This window comes from Oncorhynchus clarkii, chromosome 12 (genome assembly GCF_045791955.1).
Source record: "Oncorhynchus clarkii lewisi isolate Uvic-CL-2024 chromosome 12, UVic_Ocla_1.0, whole genome shotgun sequence".
Taxonomy (NCBI): Eukaryota; Metazoa; Chordata; class Actinopteri; order Salmoniformes; family Salmonidae; genus Oncorhynchus; species Oncorhynchus clarkii.
In genome coordinates this window covers 11,201,649-11,223,465 of record NC_092158.1, presented here as the reverse complement: position 1 = coordinate 11,223,465, position 21,817 = coordinate 11,201,649, and the positions used below count along the sequence as shown (strand labels likewise).

At 44.5% G+C, this 21,817-nt stretch overlaps 1 protein-coding gene across 1 annotated transcript in view; it reads right to left on the bottom strand.

The window, feature by feature from the left end:
• Positions 1–21,817, bottom strand: part of LOC139421860 (SHC (Src homology 2 domain containing) transforming protein 3) — a 62,808-nt gene that overhangs the window by 12,907 nt on the left and 28,084 nt on the right. Inside the window, exons 2-7 of the mRNA XM_071172987.1 lie at positions 10,088–10,158; positions 5,256–5,319; positions 2,434–2,553; positions 2,245–2,310; positions 1,625–1,676; positions 1,285–1,414 (exon numbers count right to left, since the gene is read on the bottom strand). Coding sequence (XP_071029088.1) covers positions 1,285–1,414; positions 1,625–1,676; positions 2,245–2,310; positions 2,434–2,553; positions 5,256–5,319; positions 10,088–10,158 — 503 coding nt within the window. The remainder of the gene's footprint in view (positions 1–1,284; positions 1,415–1,624; positions 1,677–2,244; positions 2,311–2,433; positions 2,554–5,255; positions 5,320–10,087; positions 10,159–21,817) is intronic.

The window sequence follows — 21,817 nt, the reverse complement described above, 5'->3', positions numbered from 1 at the left end:
ACTATCAGTCTTCAGTTAATGATAGTAAAGACACGACACAAGCCTCCCCCCTTTTTCCTCCAAACATAACGATGGTCATTATGGCCAAACAGTTCTATTTTTGTTTCATCAGACCAGAGGACATTTCTCCAAAAAGTACGATCTTTATCCCCATGTGCAGTTGCAAACCGTAGTCTGGCTTTTTTATGGCGGTTTTGGAGCAGTGGCTTCTTCCTTGCTGAGCGGCTTTCAGGTCATGTTGATATAGGACTCATTTTATTGTGGATATAGATACTTTTGTAAATGTTTCCTCCAGCATCTTCACAAGGTCCTTTGCTGTTGTTCTGGGATTGATTTGCACTTTTCGCACCAAAGTACATTCATCTCTACGAAACAGAATGTGTCTCCTTCCTGAGCGGTATGACGGCTGTGTGGTGTTAATTCTTGCGTGCTATTGTTTGTACAGATGAATGTGATACCTTCAGGCGTTTAGAAATTGCTCCCAAGGATGAACCAGACTTGTGGAGGTCACAATTTTTGTCTGATTTATTTTAATTTCCCCATGATGTCAAGCAAACAGGCAAGGTAGGCCTTGAAATACATCCACAGGTACACTTCCAATTGACTCAAATTATGTCAATTATCTTAACAGAAGCTTCTAAAGTCATGACATCATTTTCTGGAATTTTCCAAGCTGTGTAAAGTCAACTTAGTGTTTGTAAAATTCTGACCCACTGGAATTGTGATACAGTGAATTATAAGTGAAATAATCTGTCAGCAAACAATTGTTGGAAAAATTACTTGTGTCATGCACAAAGTAGATGTTCTAACAGACTTGCTAAAACTATAGTTTTTTAACAAGAAATTTGTGGAGTGGTTGAAAAACGAGTTTTAATGACTCCAAGTACCATATGTAAACTTCTGACTTCAACTGTATGTCTAGCAGGGAGGATGGGAAGGAAGTACAACATATGTCTAGCAGGGAGGATGGGAAGGACATACAACATATGTCTAGCAGGTTGGATGGGAAGGAAGTACAACATATGTCTAGCAGGGAGGATGGGAAGGAAGTACAACATATGTCTAGCAGGGAGGATGGAAAGGACATACAACATATGTCTAGCAGCGAGGATGGGAAGGAAGTACAACATATGTCTAGCAGGGCGGATGGGAGGACATACAACATATGTCTAGCAGGGCGGATGGGAGGACATACAACATATGTCTAGCAGGGCACACACACACACACACACACAAAACATAGGAAATAATGTCACTGTCGCCTATGAAGGCAGACGGGCTCACCTGTCGTGTACAGAGGTCATCTTGCTGGAGGGACACTGGAGGTACTGCTGGAAACGGAGGTCAAAGGCCTGGCCGATGGTGCTGATCACATCCTGGGCCAGACCATCACAACACTCCAGAATATGACACGCTAGAATAGGAGAAGAGGTGCAGAGGTCAACTACCAGCAGGAGAAAGGTGAAGAAGAAGAAGAAGAAGAAGAAGAAGAAGGAAGAAGAAGAAGAAGGAAGAAGAAGAAGAAGGAAGAAGAAGAAGAAGGAAGAAGAAGAAGAAGAAGAAGAAGAAGAAGAAGAAGAAGAAGAAGAAGAAGAAGAAGAAGGGAAATACAGGTAGGGCCTACCTCTTCGGTTGACAGGATCTTTTGCTACATAGGCAACATAATGAGTCGTGTCCTGGACCAAGGAAAGGGCAATTAGTCAATGGTGAACAGAGACGCCAAAGGGAAAGTCAACCAGGAAGGCATTCATACATCGACATCTACAGCAGTCCTAAGGAGAGTCTGCATACTAATGTATAGATGTGTTAATACACTGGATTGACATGAGTTATAAACAAAATAAACCGATGTGGGGCGGCAGGTAGACGCCCCAAGGTTAAAAAAAAATCTGTCGTTCTGCCCCCTGAACAAGGCAGTTAACACACTGTTCCCCGGTAGGCCCATCACTGTAAATAAGAATTTGTTCTTATCTGACTTGCCTAGTTAAATATAAAAACTTAACATTGATCTGCCCATATTAGAGACTTGGATGAGTCTCAGGATTGTCTATAGCCATAATCTACAGTCAGATTCATTCAACAGATAAAACGTGGCTCCATAAATCCCCTTGTGTTTGTGAACCACATTTCCCATAAGCTCTCTCCCATTGTAAATAAGAATTTGTTCTTAACTGACTTGCCTAGTTAAATAACGGTTCAAATAATGGTTCAAATAAAGGTTCAAATAAAAAAAATGGTTCTTACTGGATCACTCACTGGATCTCCTCCTGATGCAAAGGAAATGGACTGCATATGATGATTGGCTATGATCTGGCAGAGGCACACACATTGATCAGGAAATCAAATAACACTGTAGGCCTAACTTTTCTTGACATCTCTTACAGAAATATATTTTCTTCACGAAAGGGAACTTTACATTGTTTGTAAACTGACCTGTTTGGAGTCTGGGGTCATCAGGTTGAGGCTGCTGGTGGAGATATTCAAATTGATGCTCATCCCAGCAAACTGCAGGTTGCTCTTCCCCAAGATGCTGGACAGGGCTTTAGATGGAGGCTGGGGGGAGAGAAGAGAGGCAGGTAGGAGATGAGTTGTACATCATACACAAATAGAGCAATAATAATATGAGTAATACATTTTGTTTGGTCATTTTATTCAGAAACCCAAAGTGCCAGGACACTGAAGCAGCTGTTATACTCTGATAGTCTACAGCAGTTGTCACCAACCTTTTCTGAGTCAAGATCACTTTCTGAGTCAAAATGCATGTCGAGATCTACCCGCTCTGATTTTTTATTACCATGACTTAAACAATGTAAGCACATGCAACCTTAACCAATTAAAAACAGTACTGTAGCAATGAGGTTTGTTCAGTAAGCTATAGGCCTATACATTATCACCATACTGGCTTTGCCTGAGTTCACCTACCAATGCATTGTTGTTCGGGACATTTAAAAATATATATATTTCAAAATTTGAGGTAGGCTATATGATCATACCGGTAATAGATCCATTGTTGTATTACTTGTGAGGCACAGCTGAGTGAGCATACGTTTAAATAATTAGCTTTTTATTTTACTGGGCTGATGGTGCCTGCATCTGATGGTCAGTCTCAGCGGAGGGAGAGAGCAGCAGACTGAGGGTCAGTCTCAGCAGAGGGAGAGAGCAGCAGACTGAGGGTCAGTCTCAGCAGAGGGAGAGAACAGCAGACTGAGGGTCAGTCTCAGCAGAGGGAGAGAGCAGCAGGCTGAGGGTCAGTCTCAGCGGAGGGAGAGAGCAGCAGACTGAGGGTCAGTCTCAGCGGAGGGAGAGAGCAGCAGACTGGGAGTCAGTCTCAGCAGAGGGAGAGAGCAGCAGACTGAGGGTCAGTCTCAGCGGGGGGAGAGAGAAGCAGACTGCTGGGTCAGTCTCAGCAGAGGGAGAGAGCAGCAGACTGAGGGTCAATCTCAGCGGAGGGAGAGAGCAGCAGACTGAGGGTCAGTCTCAGCAGAGGGAGAGAGCAGCAGGCTGAGGGTCAGTCTCAGCGGAGGGAGAGAGCAGCAGACTGAGGGTCAGTCTCAGCGGAGGGAGAGAGCAGCAGACTGGGAGTCAGTCTCAGCAGAGGGAGAGAGCAGCAGACTGAGGGTCAGTCTCAGTGGGGGGAGAGAGAAGCAGACTGCTGGGTCAGTCTCAGCAGAGGGAGAGCAGCAGACTGAGGGTCAGTCTCAGCAGAGGGAGAGAGCAGCAGACTGAGGGTCAGTCTCAGCGGGGGGAGAGAGAAGCAGACTGCTGGGTCAGTCTCAGCAGAGGGAGAGAGCAGCAGACTGAGGGTCAATCTCAGCGGAGGGAGAGAGCAGCAGACTGAGGGTCAGTCTCAGCGGAGGGAGAGAGCAGCAGGCTGAGGGTCAGTCTCAGCGGAGGGAGAGAGCAGCAGACTGAGGGTCAGTCTCAGCGGAGGGAGAGAGCAGCAGACTGAGGGTCAGTCTCAGCAGAGGGAGAGAGCAGCAAACTGAGGGTCAGTCTCTCAACATCCCTCCGCTCTCCATTTCCTCCACTGACACTGACCAAAAAGGGACACGGTCATCCAGATGATAGCGAAACTTGAGTCGCACCGCATTAATGCGCAAGTTCATGTTGTTACTCCTATGAACAGAGAGAATGAAATATTCCTCGATATTAAAAAAGACCTAAGCCGCTAATAATAACAACGCAAGCCTATAGATACACTTTCCTACTCATTCATTGCTGATGCACTGGTTGTTGTAGCGCTGAGTGGAAATAGGAAGAACGCGCATTTTATGGGTTAAAAGACTGTTGAAAACAAAGTGTTGACAGTGCTGAGTAAATACTTAAACATGAATTTACTCATAAAAACAACAGCTATTTACTGTATTCGTTGACAGTCTCTCTCTATTCATTGATTTAAACATTTTGAAATCTCACTGTATCAATTTTGCCGTAGCTTTCTTGTATGCCTGCTACGTTACTGCAGACTCAGTCATCTGAGCAATCTGATAGGCCAGAGATGGCGAGTGCACTTGATGTCCTCTCCACGCCCACCGGGAAGGCAGGGTTTGTACCTTCAGACATAAGAAATGGCAACAGTTTGCCTACCCGGCGCGCAGGGCAGCTGAATTGGCTGCACCTACCACCAACAGCCCGAGACTAATAAAACTATAGGAACACAAGGCTTTGTCGTTGTTGTTTTTTACAGAAATGTTTGGCGATCGACTAGAAATGTATTGGAGATCGACAACCTGTTGGTGACCACTGGTCTACAGTTTAAGGGCATCAGATTGTTATATTATTATATTCTTTCAGGCAGAGCCAGTTGTGATATGTGTTAGACACAGATATACATTGGAAAGGCTAACATGGAATCCAACCTGAATATTGCTCTGATTAAATGTATTGCAAGAGGACACGCTCCTCTCAGGCACATAGCTAGGTCAAACACATGGCATGGATCAACACCCCACACTACGAGGACACAGACACATTGCATGGCTCCCCATCTCCAGCTCAGCCTCCTGATTAGTGATATTCTGCTCTACATGAGTCACTGAGCAGAGCTGACCATAGCTGAACACTCACTGTTCATCGTGGGCTGGATCTATGCCCACGCACACAGAGAACACAGTCCCACACCCCCATCCCTTCCCCTCTTCTCTCTCTCTCTCACACACACACACACACACACACACACACTCCCTCTCAATCTCTTTCTCACTCTCTCACTCTCTCCCTCCCTGCCCAGATATGGGGAGTTAGTTAGGGGGTACCTTTCTCTTCCGCAGTGCTCCTTTGGCCCCCGGGACTGCCTCACACACCAAGCTGATGGCCTCTCTGGTGGTAGAGAGATAGAAGGACACAAGAAAATAGAGCTGGTTAAACAACGGGTAAGCTTAGCAATCATCAGTCTTATAGATGCAAGAGAAATACAGTGTCTTTCGGAATGTATTAGCATTTACATAAGTATTCAAACCCTTCGCTCCTAGGTGGCGTAGCTGTCTAAGGCAATACATCTCAGTGCTAGAGGCGTCACTACCCTGGTTCGATCCCGGGCTGTATCACAACCGGCTGTGATCGGGAGTCCCATAGGGCGGCACACAATTGGCCCAGCGTCACCCGGGTTAGGGGAGGGATTGGCCGGGGTAGGCCGTCATTGTAAAATAAGAATTTGTTCCTAACTGACTTGCCTAGTTAAATAAAGGTTAAATAAAATATATATATATAAAACAATTACTTGGTACTTTGTAGAAGCACCTTTCGCAGCGACGACAGCCTCGAGTCTTCATAGCTACGACGCTACAAGCTTGGCACACCTGTATTTTGGGAGGTTCTCCCATTCTTCTCTGTAGATCTTCTGTCAGATTGGATGAGGAACGTTGCTGCACAGCTATTTTCAGTTCTCTCCAGAGAGTGTGCTTAGGGTCGTTGGGTCGTTGTCCTGTTGGAGGATGAACCCTCGGCCCAGTCTGAATTCCAGAGCAGGTTTTCATCAAGGATCTCGTTGTACTTTGCTCCATTCATCTTTCCCTCAATCCTTACTAGTCTCCCAGGCCCTGCTGCTGAAAAACATTTCCCTGCATGATGCTGCCACCACCATGCTTCACCGTAGGGATGGTGCCAGGTTTCCCCACAGCATGATGCTGCCACCACCATGCTTCACCGTAGGGATGGTTCCAGGTTTCCCCACAGCATGATGCTGCCACAACCATGCTTCACCGTAGGGATGGTGCCAGGTTTCTTCCAGACGTGACGCTTGGCATTCAGGCCAAAGAGTTCAATCTGGGTTTCATCAGACCAAAGAATCTTATTTCTCATGGTCTGAAAGTCCTTTAGCTGGCTTTTGGCAAACTCCAAGCGGGCTGTCATGTACCTTTTACTGAGGAGTAGCTTCCGTCTGGCCACTCTACCATAAAGGCCTGATTGGTGGAGTGCTGCAGAGATGGTTGTCCTTCTGGAAGGTTCTCCCATCTCCACAGAGGAAATCTGGAACTCTGTCAGAGTGACCATCGCGTTCTTGGTCACCTCCCTGACCAAGGCCTTTCTGGCCCAACACTCCTAACCGCTAGGCCACCTGCATTCTTCTACAACAGATAGAGGCAAGGGAAATATGTGTTTGAATCATGGCCCTCTGCTATAAGACAGCTTCCTCCTAGATTCTAGAGTGTTATCATGTCCCATCAATAAAATTTACCACAGGTGGACTCCAATCAAGTTGTAGAAACATCTCAAGGATGTTCGATGGAAACAGGATGCACCTGAGCTCAATTTCGAGTTCCATAGCAAAGGGTCTGAATACTTATGTAAATAAGGTATTTCTGTTTTATTTGTAATACATTTGCTAAAATGTCTAAAAACCTGTTTTCACTTTGTCATTATGTGGTTTTGTGTGTAGACTGCTGAAGAATGTGTTTTATTTAATACATTTTAGAATAAGGCTGTAACATCACAAAATGTGGAAAAAGTCAAGGGGTCTGAATACTTTCCGAAGGCACTGTATGTCTATGGATTCTGGAGGACCTAGAGGACAGCCGGTTAACAAACGGTAGCATTTCACATTTTAATCATTTAGCAGACACTGACTTATAGGAGCAATGAGGGTTAAGTGCCTTGCTCAATGGCACATCGACAGATTTAGGTTACTGGCCCAACACTCCTAACCGCTAGGCTACCTGCATTCTTCTACAACAGATAGAGACAAGGGAAATACGTGTTTTAATCCTGGCCCTCTGTTTGAAGACAGCTTCCTCCTAGATTCTAGAGTGGTATGATGATAATGCACCTAATAATACAATAAGAAACAAAATAACAGGGTTCTGCTACAGTACATTTATAGCAGTAGCTTTGGTGGTGATGAGAGAGAAATGTGTTTATTTGTAATGTCTTTATTGAAATGTGTTTATTTTATTTTTATCACCGTCTTTAAATACATGCTCTCAATTATTTTAGAATAGGAAGTCTATTTATAGTATACCAAAAGTTGACTCTCTCTCTCTACCTTTCTCCCTCCCCCTCTCCATCTCTCCCACTCCCTCTCTCTCTCTCTCTACCTTTCTTCCTCCCCCCTCTCCATCTCTCTCTCTCTCTCTCTCTACCTTTCTCCCTCTCTCTCTCTCTCTCTCTCTCTCTCTCAATTCAATTCAATGGGCTTTGCATGGGAAACATGTTAACATTGCCAAAGCAAGTGAGGTGGATAATATACAAAAGTGAAATAAACAATAAAAATTAACAGTAAACATTATACATACAGAAGTTTGAAAACAACAAATGGTTAAGGGTCTCTCTCTCTCTCTCTCCCTATTTCTCTCTCTCTCTCCCCATCTCTCCATCTCACCCTCTCTCTCCCTATCTATCTCGCTCTCTCACTCACTCTCTCCCCCTTTCCATATCTCTCTCTCTCTCAATTCAATTCAATTCAATTCAATTCAAGGGCTTTATTGGCATGGGAAACATGTGTTAACATTGCCAAAGCAAGTGAGGTAGACAACATACAAAGTGAAAATATAAAGTGAAAAACAACAAAAATTAACAGTAAACATTACACATACAGAGGTTTCAAAACAGTAAAGACATTACAAATGTCATATTATATATATATATATACAGTGTTTTAACAATGTACAAATGGTTAAAGGACACAAGATAAAATAAATAAGCATAAATATGGGTTGTATTTACAATGGTGTTTGTTCTTCACTGGTTGCCCTTTTCTCGTGGCAACAGGTCACAAATCTTGCTGCTGTGATGGCACACTGTGGAATTTCACCCAGTAGATATGGGAGTTTTTCAAATTTGGATTTGTTTTCGAATTCTTTGTGGATCTGTGTAATCTGAGGGAAATATGTCTCTCTAATATGGTCATACATTGGGCAGGAGGTTAGGAAGTGCAGCTCAGTTTCCACCTCATTTTGTGGGCAGTGAGCACATAGCCTGTCTTCTCTTGAGAGCCATGTCTGCCTACGGCGGCCTTTCTCAATAGCAAGGCTATGCTCACTGAGTCTGTACATAGTCAAAGCTTTCCTTAATTTTGGGTCAGTCACAGTGGTCAGGTATTCTGCCGCTGTGTACTCTCTGTTTAGGGCCAAATAGCATTCTAGTTTGCTCTGTTTTTTTGTTAATTCTTTCCAATGTGTCAAGTAATTATCTTTTTGTTTTCTCATGATTTGGTTGGGTCTAATTGTGCTGTTGTCCTGGGGCTCTGTAGGGTGTGTTTGTGTTTGTGAACAGAGCCCCAGGACCAGCTTGCTTAGGGGACTCTTCTCCAGGTTCATCTCTCTGTAGGTGATGGCTTTGTTATGGAAGGTTTGTGAATCACTTCCTTTTAGGTGGTTGTAGAATTTAACGGCTCTTTTCTGGATTTGGATAATTAGTGGGTATCGGCCTAATTCTGCTCTGCATGCATTATTTGGTGTTCTACGTTGTACACGGAGGATATTTTTGCAGAATTCTGCGTGCAGAGTCTCAATTTGGTGTTTGTCCCATTTTGTGAAGTCTTGGTCTCTCTCTCTCTCTCTCTCTCTCTCTCTCTCTCTCTCTCTCTCTCTCTCTCTCTCTCTCTCTCTCTCTCTCTCTCTCTCTCATCAATGGATGGTACAATATCATGTGGTCCTTGCCCTGCAGTAGTGTGAAGGCGCACAATGAAGAGTGGCTCTGAGCACAGCTTTCACTCTGGTTTAAACCAGCTAGCTGACTCCATGAACTCAAGCAGAAAAGTGAACGTGACACAGACATGCCATATTCACAGTACAGGCCCCACGTCCCCACGTCTGGCAGCCATGGCCTTGTCATTCAATAAACAACCATAGAAAATACAGGCTTCAGTGCCTTCAGAAAGTATTCAGACCCCTTGACTTTTTCCACATTTTGTTACGTCACAGCCTGATTCTAAAATGCATTAAATAAAACAAATGATTAATCTACACACTATACCCTATAATGACAAAGCGAAAACAGATTTTTTGAAATGCTAGCAAATGAGAGGGGGGAGGGAGAAGCTCTCCAAATACAGGTGTGCCAAGCTTGTGGCGTCATACCCAAGAAGACCGTAAGGCTGTAATCGCTGCCAAAGGTGTTTCAACCAAGTACTGAATAAAGGGTCTGAATAGTTAAGTAAATGTGATATATCAGTTTTTATTTTTTATAAACCTGTTTTTGCTTTGTCATTATGGGGTATTTATTATGTGTAGATTGATGAGGGGGGGGGGGGGGGGGAACAATTGAATACATTTTAGAATAAGGCTGTAACGTACCAAAATGTGGAAAAAGTCAGTCTGAATACTTTCCGAATGCAATGGGGGTAAAACAGGTTAATATGGATAAGATATGGGTAAAACATGGGGTCAAATAGGGATAAAATGGGGGTAAAACATGGGGTCAAATAGGGATAAAATGGGGGTAAAACATGTGAATATGGGTAAGATATGGGTAAAATAAAAACATTGGTAAAACAGGGGCAAAACCGGGGTAAAACATGAGTAAAATAGGGGTACATTTGGGTAAAACAGGGTTAAAGTATGGGTAAGATATGGGTGAAATGGATTACACAACACATAATAAATTGCTCCCACATAGTATCCATTTCCTTCAAAATACATGAATCTCTTACCTTGTTATTTGCGATCTCGTGTTGAAATCCAGTGATTTCATCGACCGAAGGACTTCAATGCAACCCAAATACTAGAAGAGAGAGAGAAGAGATTCAATTAGTTAATGGATGAATGTTAAAATGTGAAGCATTTAATTATGTCAAAACAATGTGACTTTAACACCCAGGATATTTGCAATTCTACCTCTTATAATATAATCAGCCATTCTATTTTTTTTATTTTTTTATATTTTTGAAATGTACCCCATTTTCTCCCCAATTTTGTGGCATCCAATTGTTTAGTAGCTATTATCTTGTCTCATCGCTACAACTCCCACGAAGGTTGAAAGTCATGCGTCCTCCGATACACAACCCAACCAAGCCGCACTGCTTCTTAACACAGCGCACATCCAACCCGGAAGCCAGCCGCACCAATGTGGAAGCCAGCAGCACCAATGTGTCGGAGGAAACACTGTGCACCTGGCAACCTTGGTTAGCGCGCACTGCGCCCCGCCCGCCACAGGAGTCGCTGTCATTGTAGTCTGAGAAAGAGGACCAGGGCACAGATGACACAGTTATTTATTCCTGTGCCTCTTCAGTGCAGCAGGCCATTCGTGACCTTCAGCATGATATTGACTCAATCCAAAAATCACTTACGGATGTTAAATTAGTGTTAAATGCAAATGAAACCAGGTTTCTGCTGTTCTCTAGGTCTCGTAGCGCTGACCCTGAGAACTTGCGTATTTTGTACTCCAAAATGGAGCCCAAATTGAGCATGTTTCTCACTATACTCCTTAGGTATCTGGATTGATGACAGGTTCGCCTTTTGAAACACACATTGAAAACTTGACAAAGAAGCTGAGATCTTTGATTGTTTTTTTACATAGAAATAAATCCTGCCTCAGTTCCCGAAAATAGAAGGAAGATTCTCCCTGTAATAGACTATGTTGACATTATTTATATTCACGCGGCAGCATCTGTTTTTGAAGCCATTGGACCCAGTTTTCCATTCAGTAATATGTTTAATTACTGCGATACATTTTAGAACTCATCATTGTATTCTTTACAAACATGTGGAACAGACCTTTCCAGTGGCAAAAAATGTAATATTATTATTGATTTTTTTCGGGCTTGCCTCTTTTGCATGTAATTTTGGCATTAATACGTGTCACATATCAGTTTGTAAACAACATTAAAAATATATATATATCATTGAGTTAAAGCCGCATACAAACATGGTCTCTTTTTTGTTTTCTTGAGTAAGGCAGCTCCCAAATGCAGGTGTTTCAGCCTAGCTCAGTGCTTTCTGTGGTGGTGGGGCAAGTCAGCAGAAAATACAGAGCGTTTTCTGTCACTCATGGGGACACTACTTCATGGCCAAGTCTAAGGGTAGACCTCGACAATTCAAGCCCCTTGGGTGCTGCCATAGAGTTACATTAGAAGTGCCCATCCAAGAAGGCTCAAGCTCATTGGCCACAGATAAAATGAAGTCAAATCACATTCTATCGACAGTACCTTTGATTGGACTGTCCAACATCATACTTTCAAAATCTTAGCTAGCAGTCATCATCATGAATCAAGTCGACAATCTACTGGCAAATCCTTTTTAATCCTTGTCATATTAAGACAAATTATGAAGAGAAATTATAGATAAAAGGTATCGGTGCTCATCGGCCACTGGACAAAACATTACACAACAAGATGGAAATCGCAAATTCAACAATGAGTGGTTTGGAAGGAATAAGTGGCTAACTGCAAGCATCGCAAAGCAATCATTGGCCTGCTATTCAGTGGAGTGGCTGTGAGGTACCAAGTCTAAGATTAAGGGTCTATTTTCCTAGTTTGAAATGTAAAACATTCAACATTGGCCATATGCTGTCAATGAAGCAGGATTTGTGCCGCGCTCAAAACAACTGTTAACTCGGAACTGCAAAATCTGACTTCAGTGAGTTCAAGACAACTGGGAAAATCAAACTATGACTGTGAAAATACGTTTTTAACTTTCACCCAACTCGAGAGCTACGACCTGAAGATCCCTGATGTCATCATGATTCGATGTTTTGACTTGAAAGCACCATAAATCCAGAGAATGGCAGACTTTGATGACAAAATTGACCCACGAAGGACCGCCGCGCTACCTTCCTTTTCAAGTGAGTCCAAAAAGGTGAGGTGAGGTGAGTGCAAAAATGTTTTGTATGCTGTAATATGCCAGGGAGATATGTATACAGTAGCTAAGAGAGTTAATATTGTAATATTAATAATACTAAGTGGATGTTGTGTAGTAAGCTGTTAGTAGCCCATGTGCTTCACCCTAATTATTTGGTCTATTTTCACCTTTTAATTTTGCCTACTGCTCTGACTTGGTGGGGCCCCTGTATTAGAGAAATGTAATCATCAAATATTGTAAGAGCTATCATTGTCTGCTTTATATGCCTCCTTTATTTATCCTACAGTTCTGACTTGGTGTACAGGGAGAACACTGGAAGAAAGGCCCATATTCTGAATTCTGTAGCTGTACATTTCAAAAGTGCTGCACAAATAGTTATATTGACTATGTCCGTCCTAGCTCGCTCATTAATGTCTTAATCAAAATTACAGATTCCCTCTTATCCGCTTGTCGTCCCCTTATGCCATAGTTTGTATCTCAATTGTCAGTAGAAACCACATTTGTTTAAGCAAGTCAGCCATATCAGCTATGTTTTTTTTAATGACAGTAAATGAGGCTGAATTAACTGTTTCACTGCCAGACAAGGCTCCTCTGATAGCCATGTGGAGCAGTGGTAAGGTGTTGGGACTGCTGTTGGGACTCTGCTGTTGGGACTCTGCTGTTGGGACTCTGCTGTTGGGACTCTGCTGTTGGGACTCTGCTGTTGGGACTCTGCTGTTGGGACTCTACTGTTGGGACTCTCCTGTTGGGACTCTACTGTTGGGACTCTGCTGTTGGGACTCTACTGTTGGAACAGCTTTATGTACTGGAGGCCCTAACAGTTTGTTGGCACCGTTTGTCACCGTTATAATGCAATTAATATGTTGTGTTGTTTAGTGTTGTGTGGTGTCTTTGCTGGCATACATCCCAATTTTTTTTGTTTTTCCCCACCAAGATTTACATGCTAAAATCATCACTGAACCTCTCTGTCTGTAAGAAGAGAGCTCTTATGTATTTACACAGTAGTCTTGCAGAAACTTCCTCTGTACATTACTTCATTGATTAATTTTAGATGTACTAATGACCAAACCCGTTCTAAGGGATGGATAACTCTGATAACTTTGGTCTCCACCCACAGAATTGGGGAAATCTGGATAGTTTTTTTTTGCCCCTTATGTGTGGAAAAATAACAGTATTCCTTGCAGTTCGATATTCTGGTTCCTTTCAGGCATTTCACATTATTGATTGGAGACTTATATGTTACAGAATGCAATTGCTTTTCTTAAATATGTTTAATGATGTGTATTATGTGTTTTATTATAGTGTGTATTATTATAGTGTGTTTAATTATATATATAGTGTGTTTTATTATAGTGTGTTTTATTGTAGTGTGTTTAATTATAGTGTGTTTAAATATAGTGTGTTTTATTTGTATTGGTTATGTAGGTCTGTGTTTAATTATAGTGTGTATTATTATAGTGTGTTTAATTATAGTGTGTTTTATTGTAGTGTGTTTTATTATAGTGTGTTTATTATAGTGTTTATTATTATATTGTGTTGTATTATAGTGTGTTTTATTGTAGTGTGTTTTATTATAGTGTGTTTAATTATAGTGTTTATTATTATATTGTGTTGTATTATAGTGTGTTTTATTATAGTGTGTTTTATTATAGTGTGTTTAATTATAGTGTGTTTTATTATAGTGTGTTTTATTATAGTGTGTATTATTTGAATTGGTTATGTAGGTCTGTGTTTAATTATAGTGTGTATTATTAGTGTGTTTAATTATAGTGTGTTTTATTATAGTGCGTTTTATTATAGTGTGTAGTGGACAGGCAGGCAGGTGCAGGCAGCGATCGGTTGAAGAGCATGCATTTAGTTTTACTTGTATTTAAGAGCAATTGGAGGCCACGGAAGGAGTTGTATGGCATTGAAGCTCGTCTGGAGGGTTGTTAACACAGTGTCCAAAGAAGGGCCAGAAGTATACAGAATGGTGTCGTCTGCATAGAGGTGGATCAGAGACTCACCAGCAGCAAGAGGGACATCATTGATGTATACAGAGAAGAGAGTCCGTCCAAGAATGGAACCCTGTGGCACCGCCATAGAGACTGCCAGAGGCCCGGACAACAGGCCCTCCGATTTGACACACTGAACTCTATCAGAGAAGTAGTTGGTGATAGATATAGGTCTGTAGCAGTTTGGGTCAAGAGTGTCCCCCCCTTTGAAGAGGGGGATGACCGCAGCTTATTATAGTGTGTATTATTATAGTGTGTTTAATTATAGTGTGTTTTATTTGTATTGGTTATGTAGGTCTGTTGTGTTTTCTTTATGTACAGGGTTTTATTTGTAAACTTATACTGGGCTCTCTTGAAAATTTTTTTTTTATCTCAATGTGACTTCCTGTTTAAAAAAAGGTTAATAAATAAATATTCACAAAAGCGTCTCAGAGAAGGAGTGCGAAATGATCTAGGATCAGTTTAGCCTTTTAGAGCATAATGAATAAGATTATGTGGACAGGGGAGACTTGGGCCCAGATTCACAAAACCTTCTTATAAGAAGAAATATCTTCTTAACTGCCATTTTTTCCTTAACTACAAGACTTATGAAGAAAGATAAGCAAAGTTTCTATTCCTCAAAAAGGTTATTGAAAATGTTATTTCGGTATTTCTTATGTTTCACCTTTAAGCAAAAAGTTAAGAAGAAATTAGATTCTTGAAAATGAAGTTATTGGAAATGTTGTTAATTCCAAGGTTTAACCTTTGTCTTAAACTCAGGGCAGTGAGAAAAAAGTTGAACATTTTGAAAAAAAAAAATGTGAACATGTTTAATTCACTCACAAACTTCTGAAAGTATCAGTATTGATTAATTATAAACTCAATAACATGTTTTAGATCAGAAATATGCTAACATTCCATTGCTAGCTAGAGAGGTAGCTAAAATGGTTGCCTAGCAACAAACATCTTACGAAGATTTGTAAGAAGATATTTCAGAAGTTCGTAAGAAAATCACTAAGTCTTAAGATATTGTTGAGGAATTGCATAAGAACCATCTTATGTAGTCTTCATTTTTGTTCTTAAGAACCTTCTTAAGTTCTTGCGAAATAAGTGTTTGGGGAATCTGGGCACTGAAACTAGATACGCACTATTACTTTGAGACACTTCATCATAAATTCATATATTATTCCATATGATCTTAAAGGAAAAACTAATCCTGGATCAGAATTCCAGTCTCAGACTCGTTGTGAATCAAGCAACAAGTACAACAGCAGAGCTACAAGAGAGCAGCAGGACAGGGCAAGTTAGTGTCTGTCTGAGGTATAGCAGCAGGCCAGGTTAGTGTCTGTCAGAGCTATAGCAGCAGGCCAGGTTTGTGTCTGTCTGAGCTATAGCAGCAGGCCAGGTTAGTGTCTGTCTGAGCTATAGCAGCAGGCCAGGTTAGTGTCTGTCAGAGCTATAGCAGCAGGCCAGGTTAGTGTCTGTCAGAGCTATAGCAGCAGGCCAGGTTTGTGTCTGTCTGAGCTATAGCAGCAGGCCAGGTTAGTGTCTGTCAGAGCTATAGCAGCAGGCCAGGTTAGTGTCTGTCTGAGCTATAGCAGCAGGCCAGGTTAGTGTCTGTCAGAGCTATAGCAGCAGGCCAGGTTAGTGTCTGTCAGAGCTATAGCAGCAGGCCAGGTTTGTGTCTGTCTGAGCTATAGCAGCAGGCCAGGTTAGTGTCTGTCTGAGCTATAGCAGCGGGCCAGGTTAGTGTCTGTCTGAGCTATAGCAGCAGGCCAGGTTAGTGTCTGTCTGAGCTATAGCAGCAGGCCAGGTTAGTGTCTGTCAGAGCTATAGCAGACGGCCAGGTTAGTGTCTGTCAGAGCTATAGCAGCAGGCCAGGTTTGTGTCTGTCTGAGCTATAGCAGCAGGCCAGGTTAGTGTCTGTCTGAGCTATAGCAGCAGGCCAGGTTAGTGTCTGTCAGAGCTATAGCAGCAGGCCAGGTTAGTGTCTGTCAGAGCTATAGCAGCAGGCCAGGTTTGTGTCTGTCTGAGCTATAGCAGCAGGCCAGGTTAGTGTCTGTCTGAGCTATAGCAGCAGGCCAGGTTAGTGTCTGTCTGAGCTATAGCAGCAGGCCAGGTTAGTGTCTGTCTGAGCTATAGCAGCAGGCCAGGTTAGTGTCTGTCTGAGCTATAGCAGCAGGCCAGGTTAGTGTCTGTCTGAGCTATAGCAGCAGGCCAGGTTAGTGTATGTCTGAGCTATAGCAGCAGGCCAGGTTTGTGTCTGTCTGAGCTACAACAGCAGGCCAAGTTAGTGTCTGTCTGAGCTATAACAGCAGGCCAGGTTTGTGTCTGTCTCAGCTATAACAGCAGGCCAGGGAAGGTTAGTGTCCAGCTGAGCTATAGCAGCAGGCCAGGTCAGGTTAGTGTCCAGCTGAGTTATAGCAGCAGGCCAGGGGAGGTTAGTGTCCAGCTAAGCTATAGCAGCAGGCCAGGTTTGTGTCTGTCTGAGATGTATCAGCAGACCAGGTTAGTGTCTGTCTGAGCTATAGCAGCAGGCCAGGTTTGTGTCTGTCTGAGCTATAACAGCAGGCCAGGTTTGTGTCTGTCTCAGCTATAGCAGCAGGCCAGGGAAGGATAGTGTCCAGCTGAGCTATAGCAGCAGGCCAGGGAAGGTTAGTGTCCAGCTGAGCTATAGCAGCAGGCCAGGTTTGTGTCTGTCTGAGCTACAACAGCAGGCCAAGTTAGTGTCTGTCTGAGCTATAACAGCAGGCCAGGTTTGTGTCTGTCTCAGCTATAGCAGCAGGCCAGGGAAGGTTAGTGTCCAGCTGAACTATAGCAGCAGGCCAGGTCAGGTTAGTGTCCAGCTGAGTTATAGCAGCAGGCCAGGGGAGGTTAGTGTCCAGCTGAGCTATAGCAGCAGGCCAGGTTTGTGTCTGTCTGAGATGTATCAGCAGACCAGGTTAGTGTCTGTCTGAGCTATAGCAGCAGGCCAGGTTTGTGTCTGTCTGAGCTATAACAGCAGGCCAGGTTTGTGTCTGTCTCAGCTATAGCAGCAGGCCAGGGAAGGTTAGTGTCCAGCTGAGCTATAGCAGCAGGCCAGGGAAGGTTAGTGTCCAGCTGAGCTATAGCAGCAGGCCAGGTTTGTGTCTGTCTGAGCTATAACAGCAGGCCAGGTTTGTGTCTGTCTGAGCTATAACAGCAGGCCAGGTTTGTGTCTGTCGTAGCTATAGCAGCAGGCCAGGTTTGTGTCTGTCTGAGATTTATCAGCAGGCCAGGTTTGTTTCTGTCTGAGATTTAGCAGCAGGTCAGGTTAGTGTCTGTCTGAGCTATAGCAGCAGGCCAGGTTTGTGTCTGTCTGAGATTTATCAGCAAGCCAGGTTAGTGTCTGTCTGAGCTATAGCAGCAGGCCAGGTTTGTGTCTGTCAGAGCTATAGCAGCAGGCCAGGTTAGTGTCTGTCAGAGCTATAGCAGCAGGCCAGGTTTGTGTCTGTCTGAGCTATAGCAGCAGGCCAGGTTAGTGTCTGTCTGAGCTATAGCAGCAGGCCAGGTTAGTGTCTGTCTGAGCTATAGCAGCAGGCCAGGTTAGTGTCTGTCTGAGCTATAGCAGCAGGCCAGGTTAGTGTCTGTCTGAGCTATAGCAGCAGGCCAGGTTAGTGTCTGTCTGAGCTATAGCAGCAGGCCAGGTTAGTGTATGTCTGAGCTATAGCAGCAGGCCAGGTTTGTGTCTGTCTGAGCTACAACAGCAGGCCAAGTTAGTGTCTGTCTGAGCTATAACAGCAGGCCAGGTTTGTTTCTGTCTGAGATTTAGCAGCAGGTCAGGTTAGTGTCTGTCTGAGCTATAGCAGCAGGCCAGGTTTGTGTCTGTCTGAGATTTATCAGCAAGCCAGGTTAGTGTCTGTCTGAGCTATAGCAGCAGGCCAGGTTTGTGTCTGTCTGATCTATAGCAGCAGGCCAGGTTAGTGTCTGTCTGATCTATAGGAGCAGGCCAGGTTAGTGTCTGTCTGAGCTACAGCAGCAGGCCAGATTAGTGTCTGTCTGAGCTATAGCACCAGGCCACGTTAGTGTCTGTCTGAGATATAACAGCAGGCCAGGTTAGTGTCTGTCTGATATATAGCAGCAGGCCAGGTTAGTGTCTGTCTGAGCTATAGCAGCAGGCCAGGTTAGTGTCTGTCTGAGCTATAGCAGTAGGCCAGTTTAGTGTCCGTCTGAGATTTAGCAGCAGGCCAGGTTAGTGTCTGTCTGAGCTATAGCATCAGGCAGGGTTTGTGTCTGTCTGAGCTATAACAGCAGGCCAGGTTAGTGTCTGTCTGAGATATAGCAGCATTTCAGGTTAGTGTCTGTCTGAGCTATAGCAGCAGGCCAGGTTTGTGTCCGTCTGAGATTGATCAGCAGGCCAGGTGAGTGTCTGTCTGAGCTATAGCAGCAGGCCAGGTTTGTGTCTGTCTGAGCTACAACAGCAGGCCAAGATAGTGTCTGTATGAGCTATAACAGCAGGCCAGGTTTGTGTCTGTCTCAGCTATAGCAGCAGGCCAGGGAAGGTTAGTGTCCAGCTGAGCAATAGCAGCAGGCCAGGGAAGGTTAGTGTCCAGCTGACCTATAGCAGCAGGCCAGGTTAGTGTCTGTCTGATCTATAGCAGCAGGCCAGGTTAGTGTCGGTCTGAGCTATAGCAGCAGGTCAGGTTAGTGTCTGTCTGATCTATAGCAGCAGGTCAGGTTTGTGTCTGTCTGAGCTATAGCAGCAAGCCAGGTTAGTGTCTGTCTCAGCTCTAGCAGTAGACCAGGTTTGTGTCTGTCTGAGCTATAACAGCAGGCCAGGTTTAGGTCTGTCTGAGCTATAACAGCAGGCCAGGTTAGTGTCTGTCTGAGCTATAGCAGCAGGCCAGTGAGGGTTAATATCTGTCTGAGCAATAACATCAGGCCAGGTTTGTGTCTGTCTGAGATGTAGATGCAGGCCAGGTTGGTGTCTGTCTGAGTTATAGCAGCAGGCCAGGTTAGTGTCTGTCTGAGCTACAGGAGCAGGCCAGGGGATGTTAGTGTGTGTCTGAGATATAGCAGCAGGTCAGGTTAGTGTCTGTCTGAGATATAGCAGCAGGCCAGGTTAGTGTCTGTCTGAGTTATAGCAGCAGGCCAGGTTAGTGTCTGTCTGAGATATAGCAGCAGGCCAGGTTAGTGTCTGGCTGAGAAATAGCAGCTGGACAGGTTATTGTCTGTCTGAGATAAAGCAGCAGGCCAGGTTAGTGTCTGGCTGAGCAATAGCAGCAGGCCAGGTTAGTGTCTGGTTGAGCAAAAGCAGCACGCCAGAGTAGGTTTGTGTATGTCTGACCTATGGCAGCAGGCTAGGTTAGTGTCTGTCTGAGCTATAGCAGCAGGTTAGGTTCAGGTTTGTGACTTTCTGAGCTATTGCAGCTGGCCAGGTTAGTGTCAGTCTGAGCTATTGCAGCAGGCCAGGTTAGTGACTTTCTGAGCTATTGCAGCAGGCCAGGTTAGTGTCAGTCTGAGCTATTGCAGCAGGCCAGGTTAGTGTTAGTGTGAGCTGGAGCATCCGGCCAGGCCAGGTTAGTGTCTGTCTGAGCAATAGCAGCAGGCCAGGCAAGGTTAGTGTGTCTGTCTGAGATATTGCAGCGGGCCAGGTTTGTGTCTGTCTGAGCTATACAGCAGGCCAGGTTTGTGTCTGTCTGAGCTATAACAGCAGGCCAGGTTAGCGTCTGTCTGAGCTATAGCAGCAGGCCAGGTTTGTGTCTGTCTCAGCTATAGCAGTAGACCAGGTTTGTGTCTGTCTGAGCTATAACAGCAGGCCAGGTTTGTGTCTGTCTGAGCTATAACAGCAGGCCAGGTTAGTGTCTGTCTGAGCTATAGCAGCAGGCCAGTGAGGGTTAATATCTGTCTGCGCTATAACATCAGGCCAGGTTTGTGTCTGTCTGAGATGAAGAAGCAGGCCAGGTTGGCGTCTGTCTGAGTTATAGCAGCAGGCCAGGTTAGTGTCTGTCTGAGCTACAGGAGCAGGCCAGGGGATGTTAGTGTGTGTCTGAGATATAGCAGCAGGTCAGGTTAGTGTCTGTCTGAGCTATAGCAGCAGGCCAGGTTAGTGTCTGTCTGAGCAATAGGAGCAGGCCAGTTCATGTTAGTGTCTGTCTGAGCTATAGCAGCAGGCCAAGTTAGTGTTTGTCTGATCTAAAGCAGCAGGCCAGGTTAGTGTCTGTCTGAGATATAGCAGCAGGCCAGGTTAGTGTCTGGCTGAGAAATAGCAGCTGGACAGGTTATTGTCTGTCTGAGATAAAGCAGCAGGCCAGGTTAGTGTCTGGCTGAGCAATAGCAGCAGGCCAGGTTAGTGTCTGGTTGAGCAATAGCAGCAGGCCAGAGTAGGTTTGTGTATGTCTGACCTATAGCAGCAGGCTAGGTTAGTGTCTGTCTGAGCTATAGCAGCAGGTTAGGGCCAGGTTTGTGACTTTCTGAGCTATTGCAGCTGGCCAGGTTAGTGTCAGTCTGAGCTATTGCAGCAAGCCAGGTTAGTGTTAGTGTGAGCTATTGCAGCAGGCCAGGTTAGTGTTAGTGTGAGCTGGAGCATCCGGCCAGACAAGGTTAGTGTCTGTCTGAGCAATAGCAGCAGGCCAGGCAAGGTTAGTGTCTGTCTGAGATATTGCAGCAGGCCAGGTTAGTGTCTGTCTGAGCTATAGCATCATGGCAGGTTTGTGTCTGTCTGAGCTATAGCAACAGGCCAGATTAGTGTCTATCTGAGCAATAGGAGCAGGCCAGTTCATGTTAGTGTCTGTCTGAGATATAGCAGCAGGCCAGGTTAGTGTCTGTCTGAGTTACAGCAGCAGGCCAGGTTAGTGTCTGTCTGAGTTATAGCAGCAGGCCAGGTTAGTGTCTGTCTGAGTTATAGCAGCAGGCCGGGGTAGATTAGTATCTGTCTGAGATTTAGCAGCAGGCCAGGTTAGTGTCTGTCTGAGATATAGCAGCAGGTCAGGTTAGTGTCCGTCTGAGATTTAGCAGCAGGCCAGGTTAGTGTCTGTCTGAGATATAACAGCAGGCCAGGTTTGTGTCTGTCTGAGATATAGCAGCATTTCAGGTTAGTGTCTGCCTGAGCTATAGCAGCAGGCCAGGTTTGTGTCTGTCTGAGATTTATCAGCAGGCCAGGTTAGTGTCTGTCTGAGCTATAGCAACAGGCCAGGTTTGTGTCTGTCTGAGCTATAACAGCAGGCCAGGTTAGTGTCTGTCTGAGCTATAACAGCAGGCCAGGTTTGTGTCTGTCTCAGCTATAGCAGCAGGCCAGGGAAGGTTAGTGTCCAGCTGAGCTATAGCAGCAGGCCAGGTCAGGTTAGTGTCCAGCTGAGTTATAGCAGCAGGCCAGGGGAGGTTAGTGTCCAGCTGAGCTATAGCAGCAGGCCAGGTTTGTGTCTGTCTGAGATGTATCAGCAGGCCAGGTTAGTGTCTGTCTGAGCTATAGCAGCAGGCCAGGTTTGTGTCTGTCTGAGCTATAACAGCAGGCCAGGTTTGTGTCTGTCTCAGCTATAGCAGCAGGCCAGGGAAGGTTAGTGTCCAGCTGAGTTATAGCAGCAGGCCAGGGAAGGTTAGTGTCCAGCTGAGCTATAGCAGCAGGCCAGGTTTGTGTCTGTCTGAGCTATAACA